General features: G+C 41.0%; 1 protein-coding gene across 4 annotated transcripts in view; it reads left to right on the plus strand.

The window, feature by feature from the left end:
* Nucleotides 1–25,199, plus strand: part of LOC147309152 (disks large-associated protein 1-like) — a 168,637-nt gene that overhangs the window by 69,401 nt on the left and 74,037 nt on the right. For 3 of the 4 annotated variants that reach the window (XM_086270641.1, XM_086270640.1, XM_086270643.1), the window contains one exon: nt 20,842–22,380. In XM_086270641.1, coding sequence (XP_086126767.1) covers nt 20,956–22,380 — 1,425 coding nt within the window. In that variant the 5' untranslated portion in view covers nt 20,842–20,955. The remainder of the gene's footprint in view (nt 1–20,841; nt 22,381–25,199) is intronic. The other variant, XM_086270642.1, reaches the window with a different exon arrangement.

The raw sequence follows: 25,199 nt of genomic DNA on the forward strand, positions 1-25,199 counted from the left end.
GTTGTCTGACTGATTTTTTAGGTAGACCTGTAAAGATGCTGTTACAGTAATCAAGCCTACTAAAGATGAAAGCATGGACTAGTTTTTCCAGGTCCTGTTGAGACATCAGATCTTTTATCCTTGAAATATTCTTGAGGTGATAGTAAGCTGACTTTGTTATTGTCTTAATGTGTTTTTCTAAGTTTAGGTCTGCATCCATCACTACACCCAAATTTCTCGCCTGGTTTGTGGTTTTTAGATGTATAGATTGAAGTTCTCTGGTGACCTGTAATCGTTTTTCTTTGGCGCCAAAGACTATTACCTCAGTTTTGTTTTTGTTTAGCTGGAGAAAATTGTGGCACAACCAGTCATTGATTTCCTCAATGCATTTACCAAGAGCCTGTACAGGGCCTCGGGCTCCTGGTGACATTGTGATATATATTTGTGTGTCATCTGCATAGCTGTGATAGTTTATTTTGTTGTTGTTTATAATCTGTGCCAGTGGGAGCATGTAGATGTTAAACAGAAGGGGTCCCAAGATGGAACCTTGGGGAACTCCACATGTGATACTTGTCTGCTCAGATGTGAAGTTACCTATTGATACAAAGTATTTCCTGTTTTCTACGTATGTTTTGAACCAGTTTAGTACAGTTCCTGAAAGACCTGCCCAGTTCTCCAGTCGTTTGAGTAATATGTTGTGGTCAACTGTATCAAATGCTGCACTGAGATCCAGTAAAACTAGGACTGACATTTTTCCACTGTCTGTATTCAGACATATGTCATTAAACACTTTGGTCAGAGCGGTTTCAGTGCTGTGGTTCTGTCTAAAACCTGACTGGAAGGCATCGTAGCAATTATTCTGTTTTAAGAAGTAACTGAGCTGTTGAGAAACTGCTTTTTCAATGATCTTACTTAAAAACGGGAGATTTGAGATCGGCCTGTAGTTGTTCATTTGTGTCTTGTCAAGATTGTCCTTTTTCAGTATAGGTTTGATTACAGCAGTTTTTAGTGATTCTGGAAACACACCTGATAATAAAGAAAAGTTGACGATCTGTAACAGGTCTGACTCTAAAGTCTTTGAGACCTTTTTGAAAAAACTTGTTGGCAGGACATCTAAACAGCAGGAGGAGGAGTTCAGTTGACCTAAGATGTCCTCCAGGTCTTTGCTGTTAATAGGTTGAAACTGTTTCATGGTGTTTAAACAGTTTTTTGGTGGACACAGTACATATCCTGGATCTGCTGTTGATGTACCAATTGCTTGTCTAATTTTTTGGATTTTTTCAGTGAAGAATTTGGCAAAGTCATTGCAGGCCATGGTCGAATGAAGTTCAGCTGCCACTGACACAGGAGGGTTTGTTAGCCTGTCAACTGTAGAAAATAAGACCCGAGCATTATGGCTGTTTTTAGTGATGATGTCAGAGAAGTAGGACCTCCTTGCATTCCTCAGTTGTAAATTATAATTGTGAAGTTTCTCTTTATAAATGTCATAATGAACCTGGAGGTTTGTTTTTCTCCATCTGCGCTCAGCTTTCCTACACTCTCTTTTTTCATTTTTCACCAGTGTGGAGTTTCTCCATGGAGACTTTTTCCTTCCAGAGATAACCTTCACCTTAATGGGAGCAATAGTGTCCATTACATTTAACATGTTAGCATTGAAGCTATTGACGAGCTCATTGACTGACCCTCTGGGCAGGTCAGGTGTTAATGGGAAGACCTGGTTAAAGATCTCACTACTGTGTTCAGTTATACACCGTTTTGTGATCACTGTTGTTGATATATTTGTGTGGGCTGAGATTTTACTTTCAAAGAAAACACAGTAATGATCAGACAGGCCCACATCAGACACAGTAACCTTTGAAATGCTCAGGCTCTTGGAGATCAGTAGGTCAAGAGTGTGTCCTCTATTATGTGTGGCCTCTGTTACATGCTGAGTCAGCCCAAAGTTGCCCAGAGTGTTACTCAGGTCTTTAGTCCCTTTGTCCTGAGGGTTGTCCACATGAATGTTAAAATCCCCAGCAATAATTACACAGTCAAAATCAACACAGATCACAGACAGCAGTTCACTGAGGTCATTAAAAAAGTCTGTGCAGTATTTGGGAGGCCTGTAAACATTAAGAAACACAACTTTGGATGGGGCCTTCAGCTGTAAAGCCACATATTCAAAAGACTGAAAACTTCCAGGAGATAGCTGCTTACATTGAAATGATTCATTAAATAAGACAGCAACCCCTCCTCCTCTCCTGCTCACCCTGGCCTCACTGATAAAACTGTAGTTAGGAGGGGTCGTCTCGATGAGAACAGCTCCACTGTTACTTTGGTCCAACCAAGTTTCAGTTAAAAACATAAAATCAAGGCTGTGCTCAGTGATTAAATCATTAATTAAAAATGTTTTCCCAGCTAGAGATCTAATGTTTAATAAAGCCAACTTAAGTGTTTTAGAGGTATTACTTGTCCCCTCGTGTTTGGGAGCAGTCTGTGGCACACAAGGTATGTTTACTATGTTTAAAGATCTTTTAGAGTGCAGCTCTCTGTGTTTTGACCAGGCCACATGTCTCCTGTCACCTAAAAGTACAGAAATTTTAAAACCTTCTAGTAAACAGGGTCCCAGCTTCTCCTGGGAAAAGTCACCACTGCCATAATCCTCACAGCCCGGACCCTTCACACATCACGCATCAGACTGCGGAGACAGGGCATGAAGAGGAACTAAGGGGGGCGAGGCTGGGCAATGTGACTTCAATTGCTCTGTTGAGGGTGGGGCTCGATGGCGAACCTTTGGCCGCTCTGGTGGGGGGTTTATGGGGGACAAAAAGGGATTGGGACGGGGGGTAGATCTGAGCCCAGCATTGACCCGCTCCATCATCTCCTCAGTGAATTTCAGGTGTGGGGAGGAGGGAGAAAGGGAGGGGGAGGAGGGTGATGGCCTGTCAGGGGTTTGGGGGACTGGGGAAGGTCGTGGTCCCTTGTCCTGGTCGTTGGTGTTGTTGAGAGAGTTGGAGGCAAATAGGGACCCCTCTTCTTGCCTTAGATGTCTCTCCTTTCTGAGGCTCTTCCTCAGATGCCATGGATGTCTCTCCTTTCTGAGGCTCTTCCCAGGTGGGGGCAGATGGAGCTCCTCCTCAAGGTTTCTGCTGGGCTTTGTCTGTTCTTGGAGTACTGTTTGTTCCTCTTTATGAGATAACTCCTCGTTTATCTCAGCCTTGGCACCAAGCACAGATGGATGACGTATGGAATAAAACAAGTTGGAGGTGAACAGTTTCACCCCTGACTTGTTAAAATTAAATCCATTTGCTTTGAACAGATGCCTGCGTTCCCAAAAAATATTAAAGTTGTTGATAAAATGCACTGAGTGGTCAGCACATGCTGATATAAGCCATTTATTCAGTGTAAACAACCTGCTGAATCTCTCGTCTCCTCCTCTGACCGGCGGTACAGGTCCACTGATGAATACAGCTGCATTCAGAGAGTTTACAGTATTTAATAATCCAGTAAAGTCCCGTTTCAGAACCTCCGACTGTTGTTTGGACACATCGTTTGACCCTGTATGCAGAACAATGTTTGTCACAGTTGGATATTCATCTGCAATTTGAAGAATTCTCTCCTTCAGGTTGTTGACCATATCGTTAGGAAAGCAGAGGACTTTAGTGTTCTTACCGCACATCCTTTGTACATCCTTTACGGCAGAGTCACCCACAATCAGAGTTTCAGGCCTAGCCTTTAGCTTTCCCTGTGGCCTTTCACTTTTCAACAGATTTTCAGACCTTATTTCGCTGCTTTTAGATGGATGGTTGTCCGATATAGATCCAGGGTCCTTTGATAGTGGAGCAAATCTGTTCTGCAGTTTCACATTCAGTTGTTTTGGAGGTTTGTTGTTAACCTTCCTATTCACGGTTGTCCAGTCCTGTTTCCTCCCGTATACAGGGGTAGAAGAGCTTCTCTGTCTCGTAGGAAGTGAAGGCCAGTCGGTTTCAGAGATTTCAGCTCGCTGTGCCCTGCCTGTGATACGTCCTCCCCCTTCCAGGAGACATGATTTATGTCTTGGTTTTGCACCAAGACAGTCTAAGGGGGGATTATCACTTGAGGATTTATAATAATGCACAGAGTCAGAGTCAGATGCCCAAACCATCTCAACTAGCTCCTTTTGATATGAAGGAGCAGCGACTCTACTCTGAGCCCCTCCCGGATGGCTAAACTTCACACCCTATCTCTAAAGGAAAGGCCAGCCACCCTTTGGAGGAAGCCCAGTTCTGCCACTTGTATCCGAGATCTCGTTCTTTCAGTCACTACCCACAACTCGTGACCATAGGCGAGGGTAGGGAATAGAGATCTTTCTCTTTTACACTCAGCTCTTTCTTTACCACAACAGACCGGTGCAGCATCCACATCACTGCAGCCGCAGTACCAATCTGTCTGTTGATCTCCCTCTCCCTTCTCCCGTCACTCGTGAACAAGACCCCGAGATACTTAAACTCCCCTACTTGGGGCAGGAACTCGCTCAAAAACCAGAGTGGGCACTCCACCCTTTTCCGGCGGAGGACCATGTCGTCAGATTTGGAGGTGCTGATTCTCATTCCCTCTGCTTCACACTCGGTTGCAAAACTGTTCCAGTGCGAGCTGGATACCATCACCTGATGAAGCCAACAGAACCACATCATCTGTGAAAAGCAGAGATGAGATTCAAAGACCACCCAAGTGAAAGCCTTCCGCCACTTGGCTATGCCTAGAAATTGTGTCCATAAAAATTATGAACAGAATTGGTGACAATGGGCATCCCTGGCGGAGCCCATCACCCACCAGGAACAAGTCCGACTTATTGCCGGCTCTGCGGACCAAGTTTTTGCGATGGTTGTATAAGGATTGAATGGCCCGTAGCATTGGGCCAAACACCCCATACTCCCGGAGCACCCCCCACAGGACACTCCGAGGGACATGGTCGAATGCCAAGTCCACAAACTCATGTAGACTGGCTGGGCAAACTCCCATGCACCCTCAAGTATTCTTGAGATGATAAGAAACTGGTCCAGTGTTCCATGACCAGGACGAAAACCGCATTGTTCCTCCTGTATCTGAGGCTAGCGGACGGACTCTCCTTTCAAGCATCCTGACATAGACTTTCCCAGGGAGGCTGAGGAGTGTGATCCCCCTATAGTGGGATCACACCCTTTGGTCCCCTTTCTTAAAGCTGGGAACCACCACCCGGGTTTACCAATCCAGAGGTACCTCCCGTGATCTCCACACAACATTGTAGAGGCGTGTCAACCAGGACAGCCCTACAACATCCAGAGCCTTCAGGAACTCAGGGCGGACCTCATCCACCCCAGGGGCTCTGCCACCAAGGAGTTGTTAAACTGCCTCAGTGACGTCATCCCCGGAGATTCATCTCCTTCATCCCCAGACTCTGCTTCCACCACGGAAGATGTGACAGTGGGATTAACGAGGTCCTTGAAGTATTCCTTCCACCGTATGGCAATTTTCTCAGTCGAAGTCAGCAGCACTCCACCGGCACCCACTTTCCCCCTCCTGAGTCACCTGATGGTTTGGCAGAATCTCTTCGAGGCGGTTTTTGCTTCAGCCGCTGCCCGTGCCATGTTCCACTTGGCCTGTCAGTACCTAACAGCTGCCTCCGAAGTCCCACAGGCTAACCAAGCCCAATAGGACTCCTTCATCAGCTTAGTGCCTCCCTTGACCTCTGGTGTTCATTGTTTGGTTCATGGGTTACGACCACGACAGGCACCAACCACCTTGCGGCCGCAACTCAGTGCAGCGGCTTCGGCAATGGAGGTGCTGAGCTTGGTCCATTCGAACTCAATGCCCCCAATCTCCCTCCGAATGATGCTGAAGGACCAACACAAAGTGGTGTACACATGAGAAGTGGAACAAAAATCATACATGATTCCAAACATTTTTTACAAATAAATAACTGAAAAGTGGGGTGTGCGTAATTATTCAGCCCCCTGAGTACTTTGTAGAACCACCTTTTCCTGCAAGGACTTCATGGTGTTGTTGCTCCCAATATTCTCTTAGACAACCTCTGAGGCCGTCACAGAGCAGCTGTATTTGTACTGACATTAGATTACACACAGGTGCACTCTATTTAGTCATTAGCACTCATCAGGCAACGTCTATGGGCAACTGACTGCACTCAGACCAAAGGGGGCTGAATAATTACGCACACCCCACTTTGCAGTTATTTATTTGTAAAAAATGTTTGGAATCATGTATGATTTTTGTTCCACTTCTCACGTGTGCACCACTTTGTGTTGGTCTTTCATGTGGAATTCCAATAACATTGATTCATGTTTGTGGCTGTAATGTGACAAAATGTGGGACAGTTCACTTTTGCAAGCCACTGTAGCATGACACAGTAGCTGCAGTTCTTTCAGCTGCGCATCCATAATGTGAATCTCCCAATCTACAATATCAGAGAGGTGCTCTGTTGGAATAAGATCAGGCGACTGTGGCGGCCACTTGAGTACAGTGAACTCATTGATATGTTAAAGAAACCACTTTCAGATCATTTGACCTTTGTCAAAATTACACTGTAGTCATAAAGAAATGGGCGTGGTCAGCAAAATACTAAGGTAGGCTCTGGTGTGTAAACAATGCTCAGTTGATACTAAGCCCTGTTTTGCTGGTACTAAGCGGCTTCTGGACCAACAAACTTACCGTGCTCAATGTCACATATATCACTTTTCTTTCCATTCTGATGCTCAGTTTCAACTTCAGCAGGTTGTCTAGAGTCTTTACGAACCTTTTTTTGTTTGTTTTGTTTTGTTTTAGATAAAAGGTTGTAGTGTTTGTATGTAAATTTAATTTGGTACATTACACAACTTCATGTGTCTCATATCTATGACAAAATATCTGTGCCCGGGTATCGACTAGAGATGGACCAATCCGATATTAGGTATCGGTATTGGTCCGATACTGACCTAAATTACTGGATCGGATATCGGAAAGATATAAAAAATGTAATCCGATCCATGAAATATCACGAAAGCACCTCACAAAACTTGCGACACGCGGTAACTCGCCTCATAACCTTAGCACAACCTTATCATCTCTGAGAAAGTTATCCCAGAGAGAAGTAAAGCAAGTGTGTAAGTTCATCTCTGAATGTTTGTAAAGCATTCAAGTGATTTATGGGGCGACTGCCTCTCTCTCTCTCTCTCTCTCCTGCTGCTACTTCAATCATGAAACTTCTTAATGATCAGCTGATCGGCTTTTCTGTGGCGAGTTCGTCTCTCTTCTTTGTTTTTGGCCCACTTTGCACCAGAAAGAGAAAACCAGCGGCTGAACAACAGCAGCACGTTTAAGCTTGATAATCTGTTGTTAGAATTTATTTAATATTACTTTTTACACCAGGATCTTTTTCTACGTAGCTGACGGCTGGTAACTGTGCAGGGGCGGATCTAGCAAAGTTTAGCCAGGGGGGACGATAGGGCATGAACAGGGAAAAGGGGGCACAAAGACATACTTTTCTTTCTTATTCTCATTTAAAATGTCTAGCTTTTAATAAATAATTATCTGACACCCAAAGTTTTAATTTGATGTAAAATGAATAGAAGTCCATTACTGTATATAGTAACTGTTAAGTCTAATATATATACCCTAGTAAGCTATAGTACTTTTTCCTTTGGGAAGGTACCATCTGTGCAGTCTGCAGTTCTGTTGAAGAAAGATGTTGAATCTATTTAATATTTCTTGAAAAATAATTGATTTCTGTGCAATAATTGATTCTCACACTGCATCAAATTAAGGTTGATTACGTCGATTAAGCATCATGAGGTGGAGCGTGAGGGGTGGTTCCCTATTTTTTTTTTTTTTGTTGTTGCTGTTACCAACCTAACCCTATTAGTTAGGTTGCTTAATATTTACACTAAGTACTCTTTAAAATACCAGAATAGGGAGGATGGTGTAGGTTTAAGTTTATTAGATTGATCAGTATTGCTGAACTATGAAATATTTTTTTGCATACAGGTATAACAGAATAGCTTTAGTGTTGTTGTTTTTTTTTAAACTTGATTATGAACTTCAGCAAAATGCAGCAAGATATTAAAAAAAACAGTTTTATTGATTAAAAAAAACTATATCGGATTCATATTGGTATCGGCAGATATCCAAATTTATGATATCGGTATCGGACATAAAAAGTGGTATTGTGCCATCTCTGGTATCGACATATATGCCCATCAGACTACATTATCCTGTCATCCTCCACTTCTGGTATCCACCCTCAGAGGGTGACTCAAAGGCTTTTTATTTGCCAGCTTCCATTTAGCCTAAAATAACTTGATCTCAGCCCTATTTTCATTTCTCCTTCTGCCTACACACACAGCAAGAACCCAGCCTGGCTGGCACATATGGCTCTTTGAAAAATGCAGCAGGAGGTGACTGCTGGTGGGGGGATTCAACTGTCAGTCTATCATATTTTATATCTAAATATGATAGATTGACGGCTGAATCCACAGTTACCAGTTTTAATACAGCTATCTATCTATCTATCTATCTATCTATCTATCTATCTATCTATCTATCTATCTATCTATCTATCTATCTATCAAAACACACATTATTATTAGAGTTCATATTTATTGTTTATTGTGGGTGTTTGGCTATCTGTTGGTTTTGATTATCGCGTTCCCACACTGGCAGTCTCAATATTAACATCATTACTCTATTCCAATCATCTTCTCGCCCTCCTTCTTTGGTCATTAGTTTAAATTTGTGCTCTCCGTTACTGTCCCTTTCAGACTTTCTTTTGTGCTATCGTGCTCCAGTCAGTTGTCATTTTGTGTGCTAGCAGATGCAATGGTTAGTCACTATTTTAGCCAATTTAATTAAATAGCGCTGATCAACTTAAATATGGCTGGTATATTGTTATGTCAAACTCTCTTCACTAAACCTGGGCTCTACATGAGCTCAATACTTGCATCCACTAGGCTTGAGCAGACGACAGCAACCCAACCGAAAACAAGAGCCAGTCAACATCACAATAGAAGACAACCAACAGTGAGTCTCCAGAATAAAGAACTGAACAGCAACAGGATCTGATGCTATCCACACCTACTGGTTGAAGAACTTAACGGCACTCGATGACAGGCTGGCAGCAAAAATAAGGGGGCTCCTAATAATAAAACAATAAATTGTGATCATGAAGGATTTCCATGAAGTTATGACACCATGGTTTAGTTACACAACATGGAAAGTCCTCTTAAGCATCATAGCAACCAAGTAGAGCAGGTATACGAGTCAATAGGTGAATGCAGCTCAGAAGGGCATTGGAAATAACACCAGAGGGCCAAAGAACCTGCTACTGGTTGATAGACCAGTACACCAGGATTCTAAAACCAGACAGCCTATGACTCAATGTCCCACACATGGAAGACTTGCTTGACACATTACAAGGCTAATAGTAAAGATTGCAAGTTATTTTCTTGTGGCCTCTGACAGTGGACTCATCTCTGTGCTTGTCCTGCTACACCTCAGTGCAGCGTTCGAGGCTGTTGACCATAATATTCGATTAGAGCCATTAGAGCATGCTGTAGGTATTAGAGGTACTGCACTGTATCTGGTTTGTATCATATCTATCTAATAGACTCTAATAGATTCCAATTTATTCATTCACCAATTAGTTAAACTGCAGGAGTGTCTTAAAGACATAAAGACCTGGATGACCTCTAATTTTCTGCTTCTAAATTCAGATAAAACTGAGGTTATTGCACTTGGCCCTAACAAGCATAGAATTATGGTATCTAACCAGATGCTTACTCTGGATGGCATTACCTTGGCCTCCAGTAACGCTGTGAGGAACCTTGGAGTCATTTTTGACCAGGACATGGTCAAATTATCTCAGAGGGCATTTCACTTCATGCTGAATAGCTGGTTCATGCATTTATTACTTGTAGGCTTCACTACTGTAATTCATTATTATCAGGATGTCCTAAACAGTCCCTGTAAAGCCTTCAGTTGATCCGACAGGGATGAGAAAGAAAGAGCATATTTCTCTGATATTTCATTGGCTAATGGTTAAATCCAGAATCAAATGTAAAATCCTTTTCCTCACCTACAAGATCTTGAATAATCAGGTCCCATCTTATCCTAAAGACCTCATGGTGCTCTACTCATATCACCCCAATAGAGCGCTTAACTCTCAGACTGCAGGTTTACTTGTGGTTCCAAGGATATTTAAAAATAGAATGGGTGGGCAGATCCTTCAGCTTCTAGGCCCCTCTTCTGTGATACCAGCTTTCAGTTTGGATTTGGGAGACAGACACCCTCTCTCGTATTAAGGTTTGGCTTAAAACTTTCCTTTTTGCATAGCATATACTTACTAAGCATATAGTTATAGGGTTGAACTGTCATTTGGTTGTCATTGTGCAATAAGTCAAAGTTGCTGAGGGTTTCTCACAAGTTTCTTCATCACTCACCTTTTTCACAAATTATTTACCACTTTTTATTTAATGATTAACTATTATTAATGTCTGGCTCTCTTCCACAATGTGACTTTGTCTCGTCTTCCTCCCCTCACCCCCAATCGGTTCCAGAGCCTGGTTTCTTCCTGTTAAAATGGAGTTTTTCATTCCCACTGTCTCCAAAGCCCATAGGGTGTCATCTGATTCTTGGGGTTTTTCTGTTTGCTCTGTATTATTGCAGGGTCTTTACTTTACAATATAAAACACCTTGAAGCAACTGTTATTTTGATTTGGTGCTATATAAATAAAACGCAGTTGAATTGAACTTATTTTATCCACATAGTGCTTTATCTGTCATACACTCACACATCAATGCATGCGTCCAATTGACAGTTAACCACTGACCTTCCTAATAGTGGATGACGTGTTCGACCTTGTGAGTTACAGCTGTTCCGTGATGGGTTTAAAATTTGTTTTGAATCCAAAACGCTGCTGAAAAAGTCTCACAGAGGCAGTGGAGATGCTTGACTATCTAGTCCAACTCCACTACAAAAAGGGTAATAACCATGTTGCATTGTGTTGTATGTATATGTTTATATGTGAACATACAGAGTCCTACAATGTGTGGATCTGGTGGCTCTGTTGTGAAGTGGGGCATGGTTTGGATCTTTTTGCTCCTTTAAAGGAAAAGGTCACAGCAAATCAGTGTTGTTCTGATGAAACACTTCTTTTCTGATGGGAGTGGTCCTTTTCAGGATTAATCTACTCCATCCATACTTGCTGAATAGTTTGGTGAATATGAAAAATGTTATTAATATGCTATAAACAATCAACACAAAAATTAAGGGATTATGTTTTTGGCAAATGGCATTCATCACTCCATTTAAGCTCCAGAGAATCTATTCAAAGAAACACTTTCAACTGGTGCATTACACAGACCAACTCAGTTTTATTGAACATAATTACTAAGACCATTATTTGGTTTAGAAAACCAAGATTTATTTTCATTGAACTGCAGATTTAGAGCAGGGGCTTCTACTTGAGTAGTCAGTGTGACAAGTCACAGGTCAGTGGGAGTTGTGGGAGCTTGTTAGCAGTCATTCCACCAGTGGAGCTGTCAAATTGTGTTAAGCAGTGATGTCACTGGCCAAGTAGGAGAGAGCAAACACACGCATAAACACACATTAATGCACCTCAACATCTCCACTACAAGTACAAATACACCCAGCTATGCATGCTGCCACCACTGTGTCTCTCTATTGTTCAGTATTAGCACTGCTTGGTTAGCAGTCTTAGAATTTTCCACTGTTATATAAGATCATAGTGGGGACATTTTAATTACTGTTATCTGAAGTGATAAATGAGGGATGTGTTAGTGTAGTACTAATATAGTGTAGCACTAAATAGAAATGCAAACTATGCTTCCTTTGACATTTGTGTGGCTGATATTACCCCAGATAACTGCTTCTTCTTAATTACCCACTGAGCCTTACAGAGTGTTTATGTGATGAGCTAAAGTTTATACTATATGTATGGTAACTTTATACATTTGATCTATGATTTATGCTCCATTTGACTCAAACAACAAAAAACCCAAGCTATGCATTTTCTAATTGATTCTGCAAGAAATCGCTTATAATTATTTAGCTTTGGTTGCAGTACTACTCTTCTTGAAACGCAACGTGTGTACAGTTTATTACTTTTCTGTAACCAGTCACCTTTTAATCCAGTGTAAGTGACTGAATCAGCAACATTGTCACAAAAGGAAAATATTTTTTCACTATTGGTCTGTCAGTTAAACAATTTAGATATGTTACTGTTAAGATGAGAGAACAACTTAAGATTTTCACATTACAAATGTTATGAGTGAAGAAATAAATTAAATTTTGAGAATTAATTTACTAATATGTTGTTAACTTCAATTGTGACAGACTGTGGTTTGCAAAAACAAATATCTGGAATATAAGCTGACCTTCATATACAGTAGCTACATTGTGTGCCTGCCCAAAAAAATAAAACACACACTCACAAAAACCCAATTAGCCTGGTAGCGTTTTCCTTTGAATAACATGTCACACTACAAATACAGTACCATGCAAAAGTATCAAACCACCTCTTATTTCTTTATATTTTATTTTCAATGAGCCAGACTTTCTTGCATATTTTTAATGGCCTTGAGCCATAGTTCTCCAGTTTTCTGAAAGTCTCTCAAAATTCTTCTTTGGACATTGGCTGCTTTTTCTCTTATTTGTAGTCCAGTCCTTGTATCACATTGTTTTCAGAGTCTTGTTTTTTTGATTGTTGACAAGATGCCAAAATGCCTGGAAACAGGAAGAAAAGCCTGTGCATCTTATATTACACAAGAACTGAACTGGAGTGGTAAATGGACTGATTCTTATACAGCGCTTTTCTACTCCCCCAGACTACTCAAAGCACACAGTATACAACATGCCACATTCAAACAAGCACTGTTTCTATGCTGTGAAGTGCTTTCTAACTACCATTCAGACACATTCATACTCTGATGGATACATCGGAGAGCAACTTGGTTAATATCTTGCCCAAGGATATTTGGCACGCAGACTAGGGGAACCCAGGGATCGAACCACCAACCTTCCAATCAGTAGATAATCTGCTCTACCTCCTGACCTATAGCAGAGAGCAAATATCAAACTATGCATCAGGCTCTGTCATCCTCTGGGCTGCATATTAGTCAACTTTGTTGGGGATCTTAGCAAAATCGATGGAATTAGGAAAGCAAAAAACTTCCAACAGATTTTGATCCACCATACAATACTATCTGCTTCCAAGCAAAAATACTGTCAAATCCAAAGAACCGTCCAAAGAACCAATGAGCATATGCTGTGGTATCCATCTCTTCATGGTAGGTGTGCAAAATTATTTCATTTACCGTTTATTTTTTTCAGATCACAAGGCGCACTGGATTATAAGGTGCATTAAGCAAAACAAAACAGTCAGATGAGTCAAACTATACTCAACTCATTCTTCTTGCTTCCTCCACTTCCCTACCATTGATTCATTAATGTTCTTGCAGCTGCTCTATTCCCATGTTGTTACAGTATATTAATGACTAACCTCATATTGTGGATGGATTATCTCAGTTGTTCTCCTGACTGAGGTCTTGTCTGTTTACAGCATCCTGCCACGCGATTGCATTTGTCCCTAACCATCAGGAACCCTCACGTTAACTTTTATCGAGTGAAAAAAAGTTCATCCTCCAGCTTCACTGTGTTTATGTTATGCTAACATAGCTGTGTCGCTAGCGATCACGTAGCACATCCTTATATACCAGCTAGCCCAACTTCAGTAACCCTACAAACGTCACTGCTGTTTAGTTTTGTGTCTTCATTCATGTTGGGAAGTGATAGGAGAGCTGTACGTTTTAATTTGTTTCAGAACATGCTATATCAGGTTCAGGTGGAAACTAGCGAGCTAACTTCCTGTTAACTTCTAACTCCTTTAAACTTAATAAATTTTGTTTTCATGGATGCCTGGATGTTACACCTGGTAAAGCAGCAACACTGACCATTTTATTAAAGATGAAAGAATTTAGACAGTTTTTAACTCTCAGTGATGCCGCAGTGTTCGTTAGACTTTGGGACCTGAAGCGGAGTTTGGACCCAGATTACTCCGCGAGGCTCCTGACTACGGTAGCCACAAGGCTCCGATAATCCATCAAGCAGTGCAGTGCGGCGTCATAGCTTACCAAAGTCGTACTAAAACATTTTTTGACTGATTTTTGAGTTCTGTGTACCACATAAAATCTGTTCAAGGTCAGTAAGCACAACCAGAATTAATACATAAGGTGCACCAGATTATGGTAAATGGCCTGTATTTGTATAGCACTTTACTTAGTCCCTATAGACCCCAAAGCGCTTTACACTACATTCAGTCATCCACCCATTCACACACACATTCACACACTGGTGATGAAGCTACATTTAGCCACAGCCACCCTGGGGCGCACTGACAGAGGCGAGGCTGCCGGACACTGGCGCCACCGGGCCCTCTGACCACCACCAGTAGGCAACGGGTGAAGTGTCTCGCCCAAGGACACAACGACCGAAACTGTCGGAGCCGGGGCTCGAACCGGCAACCTTCCGATTACAAGACAAACTGCCAACTCTTGAGCCACGATTTGCACTATCAATTTTTGAGAAAATTAAAGGATTTTAAGTTCACCTTGTATTGCAGAAAATGCAGTATATAGAATGAGAGGTGGAGATGTTATCAGAACAAGAGTGACATGTGGTGGATGTCTAAAAGCTGTTTGTAAAGTGCCAGTACTTGAACAGATCCAGACATATTTATGCTCTGAAATAATACTGGGATGTTATTGAAACAAGGCAGAACTGAACTTAACATAGTTCGTCAGCAGTAGGGAGCAGGAGAATCCCAACGTAAGATGCACAAACGGATACATCTTGATTTCCTTTTTCCAGTGAACAGAACAGGTTCCAGTATTTCACGCTTTTAGTCACATTTCTGCACAGAGGTTAGTAAACAATAAACACATCTCACAATAACAGTATCTTCATTAACACATGCACTGCTTGGGATATGATGGCAAATAATATTTTTTGTTCTATTACGTATTGCACAGGTCAGCTGTTACACACATATCATTTTTATATGGAGGAATAGTTTTTAAACAATGCATTTCTCCTCTAATAAGGAGAGATGCATAAATAAGCCTCACTTCTCAGAACCACACACAGTTCTAGCAGTTTCTGTCTAACCCTTACATCATGAACATAGCTTCTTCAGCCTCCTCTCGTGTATGCAGTATGAACAAGCACTTGGCTTTCAGAGAGAAATACTAGTGTAAGTGCAGGTTTTACACACACATTACTCATTCCCCTTTTCAGCTGCAAATTTTGCGACGCTCTTGGTAGAATGCTGGTCATTGCTGAAATGTATGAACTGCATCTTTGTTTGGTTATCAATTATAAATTTCCCCGTTTGATGTGGGCATTCAGTGTGGGTCATAAACTGTTTCCTAATCAAGTTGACTGTTCACGGAAAGCAAGTTACCCTCAGGTCATTGGGAAATATTCAAGTTATCTCAAGTGGCCAGTCTGCCCCCAGCTCTGGCACTACCCCTCTAATTTATAAGGCAAAGGATGTTCAAAAGACCCAATCAATTTGCTGTATTATTACAAACATTTCAGATGTAATTTTTACCTTGTCCTCTTTCAGTCACAGCGTGATAGCGGACGGACTCAGTCTTATCGCGTTTTTTAATCCCTGTTGTAGAGCCATGTTCATGCTCTACAGACAGAAGCTATGTCAAGCTCTACGTACAGGTGCGCTCAAAGTTAGAGAACAGTGCATGTATTTACAGTGAGTAAACAATAATTTCCAAATGACCAAACAGCTGAGACAGTTGACACTGCTTTTCTTCTTAGCTTCAAATTAACCAGACTTTGTTAATTTCTTAGCACATTTTTAGTTATGAACCAAAGCATACACAAATCCATATGCATTCATTGCCTTTCACACAGTGGTCTGCTACAGCTACAGTATATCGCTTTCAATTCGCTTCAGTTGTATTTATATAGCACCAAATCACAACAACAGTTGCCTCGAGCTGCTTTATATTATGAGGTAAAGACCCTACAGTAGAAAACCCCTATGAGCAAGCGCTTTGGCAATAGTGGGAAGGAAAAACTCCCTTTTAAATGGAAGAAACCTCTGGCAGAACTGGGCTCAGGGAGAAGCAGCAATTAGCCTCGACCAGCCTGGTGTGAGGGAAAGAAGACAGGACTAAAGATACACTGTGAAAGAGAGCCAGATAATAATGATAATAACTAATGTTTAAATGCAGAGTGGTGTATAAACGTAAGTGAAAGAAGGTGAGTAAAGAAGAAATGCTCAGAATCATATGAAACCCTCAGAAGCCTAGACTTAATGCAACATACACAAGGGAAGATTTAGGGTCACCTGATCCAGCCATGACTAATGCTGTGTCAGAAAAGAAAGTTTTAAGACCAATCTTAAAAGAACAGAGGGGTTTGTCTAAAAGACACATTGATGATTCAGTGCGTCTTGGCTTGTATTATGTGTGCATGTCTTAGTATTATTGTAAGGTTTTTGAATTATTGTAGGATCTTTACCTTATAACAAAAAGGAGCTTAAGGTAACTGTTGTTGTAATTTTGTGCTATATAAATAAAATAAATATGAATCGAATTCATATGACAGTTTGGCAGTCAGAAATCATGCTCCTCTTCTACTAGTAGAGCTGTGCATGTTTTTAATTGGTCATACACTGTCAATGACACCCTTATCATGAGAACATACTTGTAGCTCAGTTTGGAAATCCTCGGCTGACTTATCACGGGGATAGCTATGTTTATGTGACTGCTTAGTAGGATTACTGATGCTATGGTAAGAGAAGTTAGATAAGGAAAAGCCTGATCTAAATTTACTTTGGACTACAGTTCCCAGGGCTAAATAAAACAAATAAACAAACAAATTCAAAAACCCTATGAAGTGCAGCTACTCCAGCAAAACAAAGTGAAATACTGAAAAAATACTGAAAACAACAGAAAAACAAATTAAGATCCCAACAGAGAAAGCTAATAATGCAGGAGATGAGTAAATCTCTGATCTCAGATGAGCGAAATAAAGTAAACAGAAAGCTATGAAGCATGAGCCTATGCAGGAAATTAAACAGCTAAAGAACCCTTTAAAAAAGATTATTCTGCTAGATATGATAACCTTATGTGATATGATGCATGCTTAACACCAAACTTATGCAACTACTAAAGCTAGAGACTGAGAGGATCTGTGACCTAGAAGCTACAAATACTAGAATAGCAAATGGTAAAAGGACTGGTTCCTATATAGTGCTTTTCTCTGACCACTCAAAACACTTTACACAACTTGCCTCATTCATCCATTCACACCAGCACTTTTTTCTATGCTCTTTCTATGTAAGTGCTTTCTATCTAAGATTCACACACATTTATACTCCAATGGATGCATCGCAGAGGCTTAGTATCTTGCCCTGTTTGGCATGCAGACTGGATCAGACGGGGACAGAACCACCAAACCTCCAATTAATAGATGACTTGGCTGTTTGTCTTAACATCTTGGAATACTTTCATCAAAAAGGAATACTTTCATCTGAAAATGTGGATCTATGTGGATTGTATAGACAGGAAAAAAACAAAAAACAAACAAATCTTGTCTGGTCTGGTGTCTATTGATTTCTGCAACATTTGGATCATGCAGTGAGAATCTAGTGTAAACAACTTGGAAACATGGATGTACCTTGCTTTGTATCAATGGTTTGAGATGCTGGTGGTATAATTCCGATTATTCAGAAACGGAAGAAATATAAAATGACATCAATCACCCTCATTTTGAAGCTCCAGGGAGATTTTGCCTCATGGGGTGAGGATGAAGGTGGCACATCAACCCAAAACTACACAGGATGGCAGTTGGGATCACAGTCACCAAGAACACCATTGGTAACATCTCTGAACATCAAAATGATTCAAAGAAGGCTTGGGAGAAAATGGGGCTTTTCAGCATCAACTCAACCTGTTTGGAGGAAGAGAAATGCTGAGCATGGCCCAAGGAACATCATCCTCACAGTCAAGATTAACATAAATCAGTTTACAGCTTTTATGTAATGTGGTGTTTTTGTGTTGTTGATATTTTGTCTCTGTCCATAAAAAAATATAATTCCTTTGAAAGTGAGCAACCTTACAAATTCAGCAGATGATCAAATAATTATTACCCCAGCGTATCTGTAAAGTCATATGACACAGAACACCAGAAACCATCACTGCCCATAAGACAGATCTAATGAAATAAACCTGTAACCTGTTTATATTAATGATGAGCCTATGGGGCTTTGTTGTCCTCATTAACAATGTCTCAAGATTAAAAAAAAAAAAAAGAGGAAAAAATCTGTCCAGTAAGAAAACTCAGAAGGAAACAGTCATGTGTGGAAAAGTCATGGATCACAATTGAAAAGAGGATATATGTAAAAAGAAAAATGTACTTTATAAGGTTCTAAAACAGAACTAAAGTAACAGTGGCAGGATCAGGTAACCCTGCATTCTCCTTTATTTGCGCTGCAATAGGCACAGGCTGCTAGGGATTTCCCATGATGCACGTAGTGTTTCTTCCTCCAAACACCAAGGATTTTGGACCCTAAACTGTATATTGCTCTGGAAAAGGTTCAAATGGTTTCTAAATGCAGTGGAACGGGAATTGAATGGTTTGATGTAAATCAAATATCACTACATTACAGCAAAATAAAGTAACAGGGAAATAAAAAAATAAAGTCAAAATTATGATGAATGATATTCAGAGTATGAAACCAAATTTCTGTGTGTTAATTGAATATATATTATGTTGGAAGGCTCAATGTAAACAGGTGTAAAAGCAAAAATGTCCAAAACCATATCATATAAAACTAAAGAGATGTTTGATCTAAATAGTTATTTATATATACAATGTTGGTCCCTAGTCCCATATATAACCTACTCTGTGGCATTATAGAGAAACAGAATTACAAAATTAACAAGAAACTAACAAACATAAAACCCCCACAAATACAGCTTAAATGGTACAGAGGACATTTACAACAATTATAAATGGACTGGATTATTATGAGCCCACCGTCTTGCTACAAAACTTAAACTTACTTGTCTTCAACATTGCACTGGTAATGTACAAAGAAAAACAATCTTCTTTCAAACTTAAAGTATAATTATCATTGTTCATGAAAAATTAGTTTTGTCTTTTTTTTCTTTTTTTTGGTCATGTCTGCTGGTAAAGTTTAGAACTGTCTGAAACTGTTGACATTTGCAATATGTTGTATATAAAAAGGGTAGGTTTAATAAGCTATAGTAAGGTGTATTAAGGTGAACTCAGCCCTTACCTTTTCTATCAGTAATTCTATATATGCAAACTCTGTACATATAAAGCTTTGAGAGTTTGCTATAAAAATTAGACTCACTTTAAACGTGATCAATTTTAGCTCAGAGTATCTTTTTGAAAACCCTTAAAATGTGTTCTTCCAACAGGGACTTATGAGTTCTGGTGGCTTAAACAGCAATAATTTATGTTGGATTTCTTCTTGAGCCCCAAGGCCACCGGGGAGCAAAGGGGATGAACTGCAGTTTAACCCTCCGTCAGGTCTTTTATGCAGATATCGACCTGTGTGGTATCCACAGAAACCTCAGAATCTCAGCTAAAAGCTCATATAAACCATTTCTACAACGACCAAACGCTAAAGAGCAGTTACATAATTTCGCAAAAGTTCACTAAACACAAACAATGGAGGTAAGAACTCACTCAACTTCGTGTAACCGGATAGACATTGCCTAGTTAGCAACCAGAGATCTCACAGATTCGAAATCTGCAAGTTTCACCACGCTCCGACCAAAGTTCATTGAACCAGTGGCAAAGAAGACCACAAATATGCATAACTTTCCATATGTGCTAAAGCAGAAAGCCGTTTAGCTGAGCGTTTTCCTGCGCTGTTCCCCACCAATAGCCGATAGCTGTAGAAACTGATAATGGCGGTGCTAACACAATGCATCAGAGCCACATCAACAATCCCCATTTTCAGCCAAGTTACAGTCACATTACTGGATTGTGTCTTACTTTTAGGGTCATGTGGAGTTTTCGACTTGCAACTTCTGATTGGAACTGATGTGAACATGGCATAATTACAGTGATTCTATTGGCTCAAACTATTAAAAAGAGGTGTCAATCATGCAAATCAGCCAATAGAAGCTGAAGTTACAGCCCCTCAGAATTTAAGGCACCAAAACCTATTTAAACTGTCTATGGCGCACGGCAGAATAGGCCGTTGGATGTGAGTGTGTGGGTAATTCTTCAAAAATATTCAAAAAACAAGCATTTTTAGACATGCAATTGAGTTTAAATAGTGTCTGCTGTTCAATACCTCAAAATTTTCAATTCACACGTGGTGTCAGAGTGTGCCAAAATTGGACAAACTAGACAACGTCTGAACATTTATTTATTTATTAAAAGCGCAAAAATTTTTCACTGTTTCACTTCAGAAGCATAAATCTTTGCACTTTTCATATGTTGATTACTGGTTTTATGAATTTAAATGTGAACCAAAGTATATTTTCAAAGTGGTTATATGCTAAAAAAAATAACAAATAACTTGAGGAAAAAAATCTACTTACTTTTTCTGTGTTCCAGCCTCAGTAACTTTGACACAGTAACATCCGTTGTAGTATTTACACCTCTGATGAAATCTCACAAATGTTAACTTTGTTTTGATACCAAGATTGTTTACACAGAGTTTGTAATTGCAGAGAAACACTCCACTCATTTTGGGCATGTCTTTTTTGAGCAGGAAGCTCAGAAAGCCCCTGGTGGCTTAACTGGTTATTAACTGATCTTTTGTTGCTTCTTCTCTCCCTTTCTTTCAGAGTCTGTAGCTCTCTGCTCAGGGACAGTCTTCTGCAGCCCTTCTGTGATCACAGGCCTACCTGGCATTTCTCATCCATATCCTTCTTCTTTCCATTCACCCATCTTTCCCCGTTATGAAAGGCCTGTCCAGTAGCCGGGGTCACCATCATGTGGTCTCCTATGAACCATCATATGATCCACTGGGTCACCATGTTGACCGCAAGCCATATTTGATCAGTCAGATGGACATGCCTGTGCCCATTCCCATGCCACATCCAGCTGAGCTGCCCTACTACAATGCTCAGCGTACCTCATACCCCTCTGACAGCAACAGCATCGTCCCATATGGAACCTTCCCCAGGAGGTGCCACTCTACCTCCTCATCTCACCATCCTGAGGTAAAGGATGAGTGTATGGCCATGGTACCATATGTAGGAGGAGGAGGAGGAGGTGGTGGTGGAGGAGGAGGAGGTGGAGGAGGCTATGGGGGTAAAACACCCACTCGGGTACCAGCAAACTTTGTGGACCCGTTTGAACGTCAGCCATCATTTTCCAGAGATGGCTACCATACATTGCAATACAAACGAGGGGTGCAGGCCCACAGTGGGGGGATGGGGGCCAACAACAACAATGACAGTCCAGGGAGAATTCGCCATCTTGTCCACTCAGTCCAGAAACTCTTCACCAAGTCACATTCATTGGAAGGGCCACACCACACACAGTCCTCCAAGGGGGCCAATAATGGGAGTGTTAATGGTGGTGGTGGTGGCGGTGGAGGAGGTGGTGGTGGTGGCTCGAGGGCCAGCCCAGAAGGTGAAACTCCACCAGTGGGAGTGCGCCATCGGAAACGCAGTAAGAGCCGTGAGCGCTGTAGATCAGCAGAGCCCAAGCATCGAAGCCACCACCACCACCACCACCAGCTCCACGGCTCAGCATCTGCTCCAGGCTCTGGATACTGGAGCTCAGATGACAACCTGGAACGGGAGCTGTGTCTCTACCACCCTCACCACCACCAACCTCCACCCTCACCCTCCCCCTCCATTTCCCCCTCGCCTATTGCCATGACAATAAGCCGGTATCCCGGCAACAACCCAGACAAGTTCCCCCAGACTCCCCTCCCCAGTCTCTCCTCCTCGCAGTCCCAGCAGTACTTCATGATGGACCCTTATGGCACACTAAACGAGCACACACACACCCACGCACACCATGGCCACACACACCACCATTCTGCACTCAAAGCCTCCTGGAGCAACAACGATGTGAAGTATGCAGCGTCGACAGCATGTGTGCCAATTAGTGGTAGCAGCAATAACAGCGGTGGCGGTATCGGTGGAGGAAGTGGCTCCTTGCTTCCAGTGGGTCTTGTGGACGGGCCCCTTGTGAAGAAAGGGCCATGGTCATCAAGCCTAACGGTGAGCAGGGCCCGAGAGGTCTACACCAACAACAGCAGCCACAACCAGCCACGAGCCAGCGCAGGATCCGGTAACCTAAACCTAGATAGAGCTCTAGTCAAATCTAAGGGCAGTCAGCAGCAGGAGCGCGCTTGCCATTTCTTACAGGTAAATAATTCCTCCCCAACCCCCATTCAAATCCAGTCAATTCACCTTCTCCCCCCTCTGTTGATTCCCTTTTCTCCACAACTTACTTTTTTCCATCAATGCTTCCTCTAAGTCAGTGGTGTCCAGTCCTACAGTTCCAGGTAGACGAGGGCAAACCAAGTGGACTCCATAAGTTTGTTTTTAGTTTAGCAGATATGTGACAGGTTTTTGCTCTATCAATGCCAAAACAACTGGGCACTTGACAGCCCTTTTGAGAAAAATCACTACAAAGACTTCATGAACTCTTAAAAGATTAACACACAAGTCATAAACACTTCTCTTAGATATTAGAATTAATTATCATAATATGTGCTCTGTCAATCAGGCACTGTATGACTGATTATTTGTATTCAAAAGTGGGAGAGCAGTAGAGTGATCAAAGACTGAAACTAACTTAAATAAACTGGAAAATAGATTTAATGACAGATATTTCTGGACAGTTTAAGAATGCTCCTACCATGGGAAACCCAGTCATCACAAAATGATGAATAAACGGCAGTGATGGAGGACTTCAGCAAGGGCCTTTCATGCAGGTTAGCTGAAAGAAACATGACCCAGGATGAAATATGTTTCAGTTTAGGAGACAGGGTTTAGTAAGCGATTGCTTAGGTGCTTTGAGAGTTTGTATGTTCCTATGTTGTTTGGTGTTCTGTTGGAGTGAAAACTGCAGATTTACATGACTGGAAAGTACTACTGAATATCACTGACTATAACTGATGGCACACTAGAATAATGAAGGCTTCGCCACATTCATCAGCTTACAACTCTGAGAACCTTTTGACAATGTAAAAAAATATCATATTTATACCACTTATACTATTATATTTAGATAACCCTGGTATTTTCTTCTTTTAAATCAATGACTTAAATACAAATAATTAAATCATTTTATTGAATGAAAACTGATTTCTTACAAATACGATTAGGTGTTTTAGAACATATTATTTGTAAATTGAGAAATCTGACTTCATGAGTGTTTGCACAGAAATGCAAGTAGTGGTGATAACTGCATCGTCATACTGATAAGTTCAGGACACATAAGAGCTATAGTTACTTGCTTCTTTCACATTGAAAGCAATAACAAGTGGAAGCTAGAAACCCCCCCTAAAAGCTACACCAAACACCACCCATTTACATGCTGGGCTTTAAAAGTAAATAAACAAGCAAACCAATGAAAAAGCAACAAGGATTTCAAAATCAGACTGAAAACTGTGAAGATCTACTGCTAAAAAGACAAAAAGTACTCTGGCATTGATGTTTATTTTTTGTCCCAACCAATATTCTATCAAACATGTGTTGCAGACCGGGACAGCAATATACAACATAACACGATTCTTTAGAAAGTTTACTTCAGGAAAATGTTCATTAAAAGAAAATCAAAAGAGCACACATGCGTATGTGAGTATTGGGAAGATAGGGAACACCACCAAAGACAAATCAATCGCAGGTCACTGCTTTAGTACTTCATTAGCAGTCTTAATTTGGGTTTGGGCCTGGTTATCTTTGCACATAATAGGAGCACTTAAAAACAATCTGTTAAACAACATTAAGAAAAACCCCACACTCACTAGTAACAGTGCAGTATGTACTCAGAGTCAGGTGATATGGATTTGTTCTAGTGTGTCCAGACCCTTAGAGGGAACATTACTCCCTACCACCAGTCTACTACTCTTGTCTCCCAAGAACCCCACTGCCACCTACTCCTCTTCTCTACCACTTCCCTCTCTGCCTTTCCTCCACTCACCCAACCCACTCCCACGCTTCCACCTACCTTCTTGCCACCCACCAACCCACCTCTACTTCCTTTACTTCCTCTTGGTTTGGAGAGCCTCCCTCTTCCTTCTCCTCTTCCTCCTCTATCCTCCTTTTGCGTTGAAGAGAGAAGTAAGTGCAGAGCCAATAGCAGCCTTACTCTCTGAATGCTAGGTAATGACATGAACTCATGAAGAACAACATCCTTTCCTGTTTGTAGAGTTCATTTTTAATTTAGTAGTGTTTCCCTTCCTGCCTCGCTACCAGTTACCCTGACTTTCTCAATATTTTTTGTTGGATGAATAAATTAATTTTGCTGTTATTTGAAGTGTCGTGTTAAACTAAGTGTTGGGGAGGTATTTAACGCCACACAGGGAGTAGAAGTGTCTGGCAGTTACCTAATGGTGCTGCAAGAAAATGTTTTAATGTAATTACTTGATATATACAGTACATTCTAAAAAAAAAACATATGTAGCAGGATTTGTGCTGCTGGAAAATCTGACACCATCCAAGAAGCACTTGGTTTGGTGCAATTTTCACTTTCTATTATTTGCATCGAATATACGATCATATTTCCGATCATTTTTACTATACTAGTTGTGTACTCAGATTTCTTGGTGGCAGTCATTCTCCAAAGTGTATGAACTGGGATATTTAAGTGATAAACAAACATAGCATTCAGTGTACCTGTCTACAGACACGTCTACATCAAAGACCCACAATGGCCAGAGAACAATGTTGCAGATGACTTTTCTATATGCTGTTCAGTGTCAAGTTGGATATCATTAGCTATTTGCGCCTTCATTTCATTTCATGTTGAAGAGCAGAACAAATGACATCTTATGGCAGGATGAAGACATCAGAAACAGACAAAAGATGATCTAACCACAACACAAGCCTAGTCATTAATTAATCGTGTTGCTGCATGACTGGGACCTCCAAAGTTGTGATCGTAAGCATAACGTGCACATCAAAATCTTAGTTAACCAGACAGCAATCTTTTTTGAAGCATTCAAATACTCACAGCC

Source organism: Aulonocara sp. 'chitande type north' Nkhata Bay, linkage group LG18, assembly GCF_057382095.1.
Source record: "Aulonocara sp. 'chitande type north' Nkhata Bay isolate Kocher_YH1m ecotype deep benthic linkage group LG18, A_spYH_male_GT1.1, whole genome shotgun sequence".
Taxonomy (NCBI): Eukaryota; Metazoa; Chordata; class Actinopteri; order Cichliformes; family Cichlidae; genus Aulonocara; species Aulonocara sp. 'chitande type north' Nkhata Bay.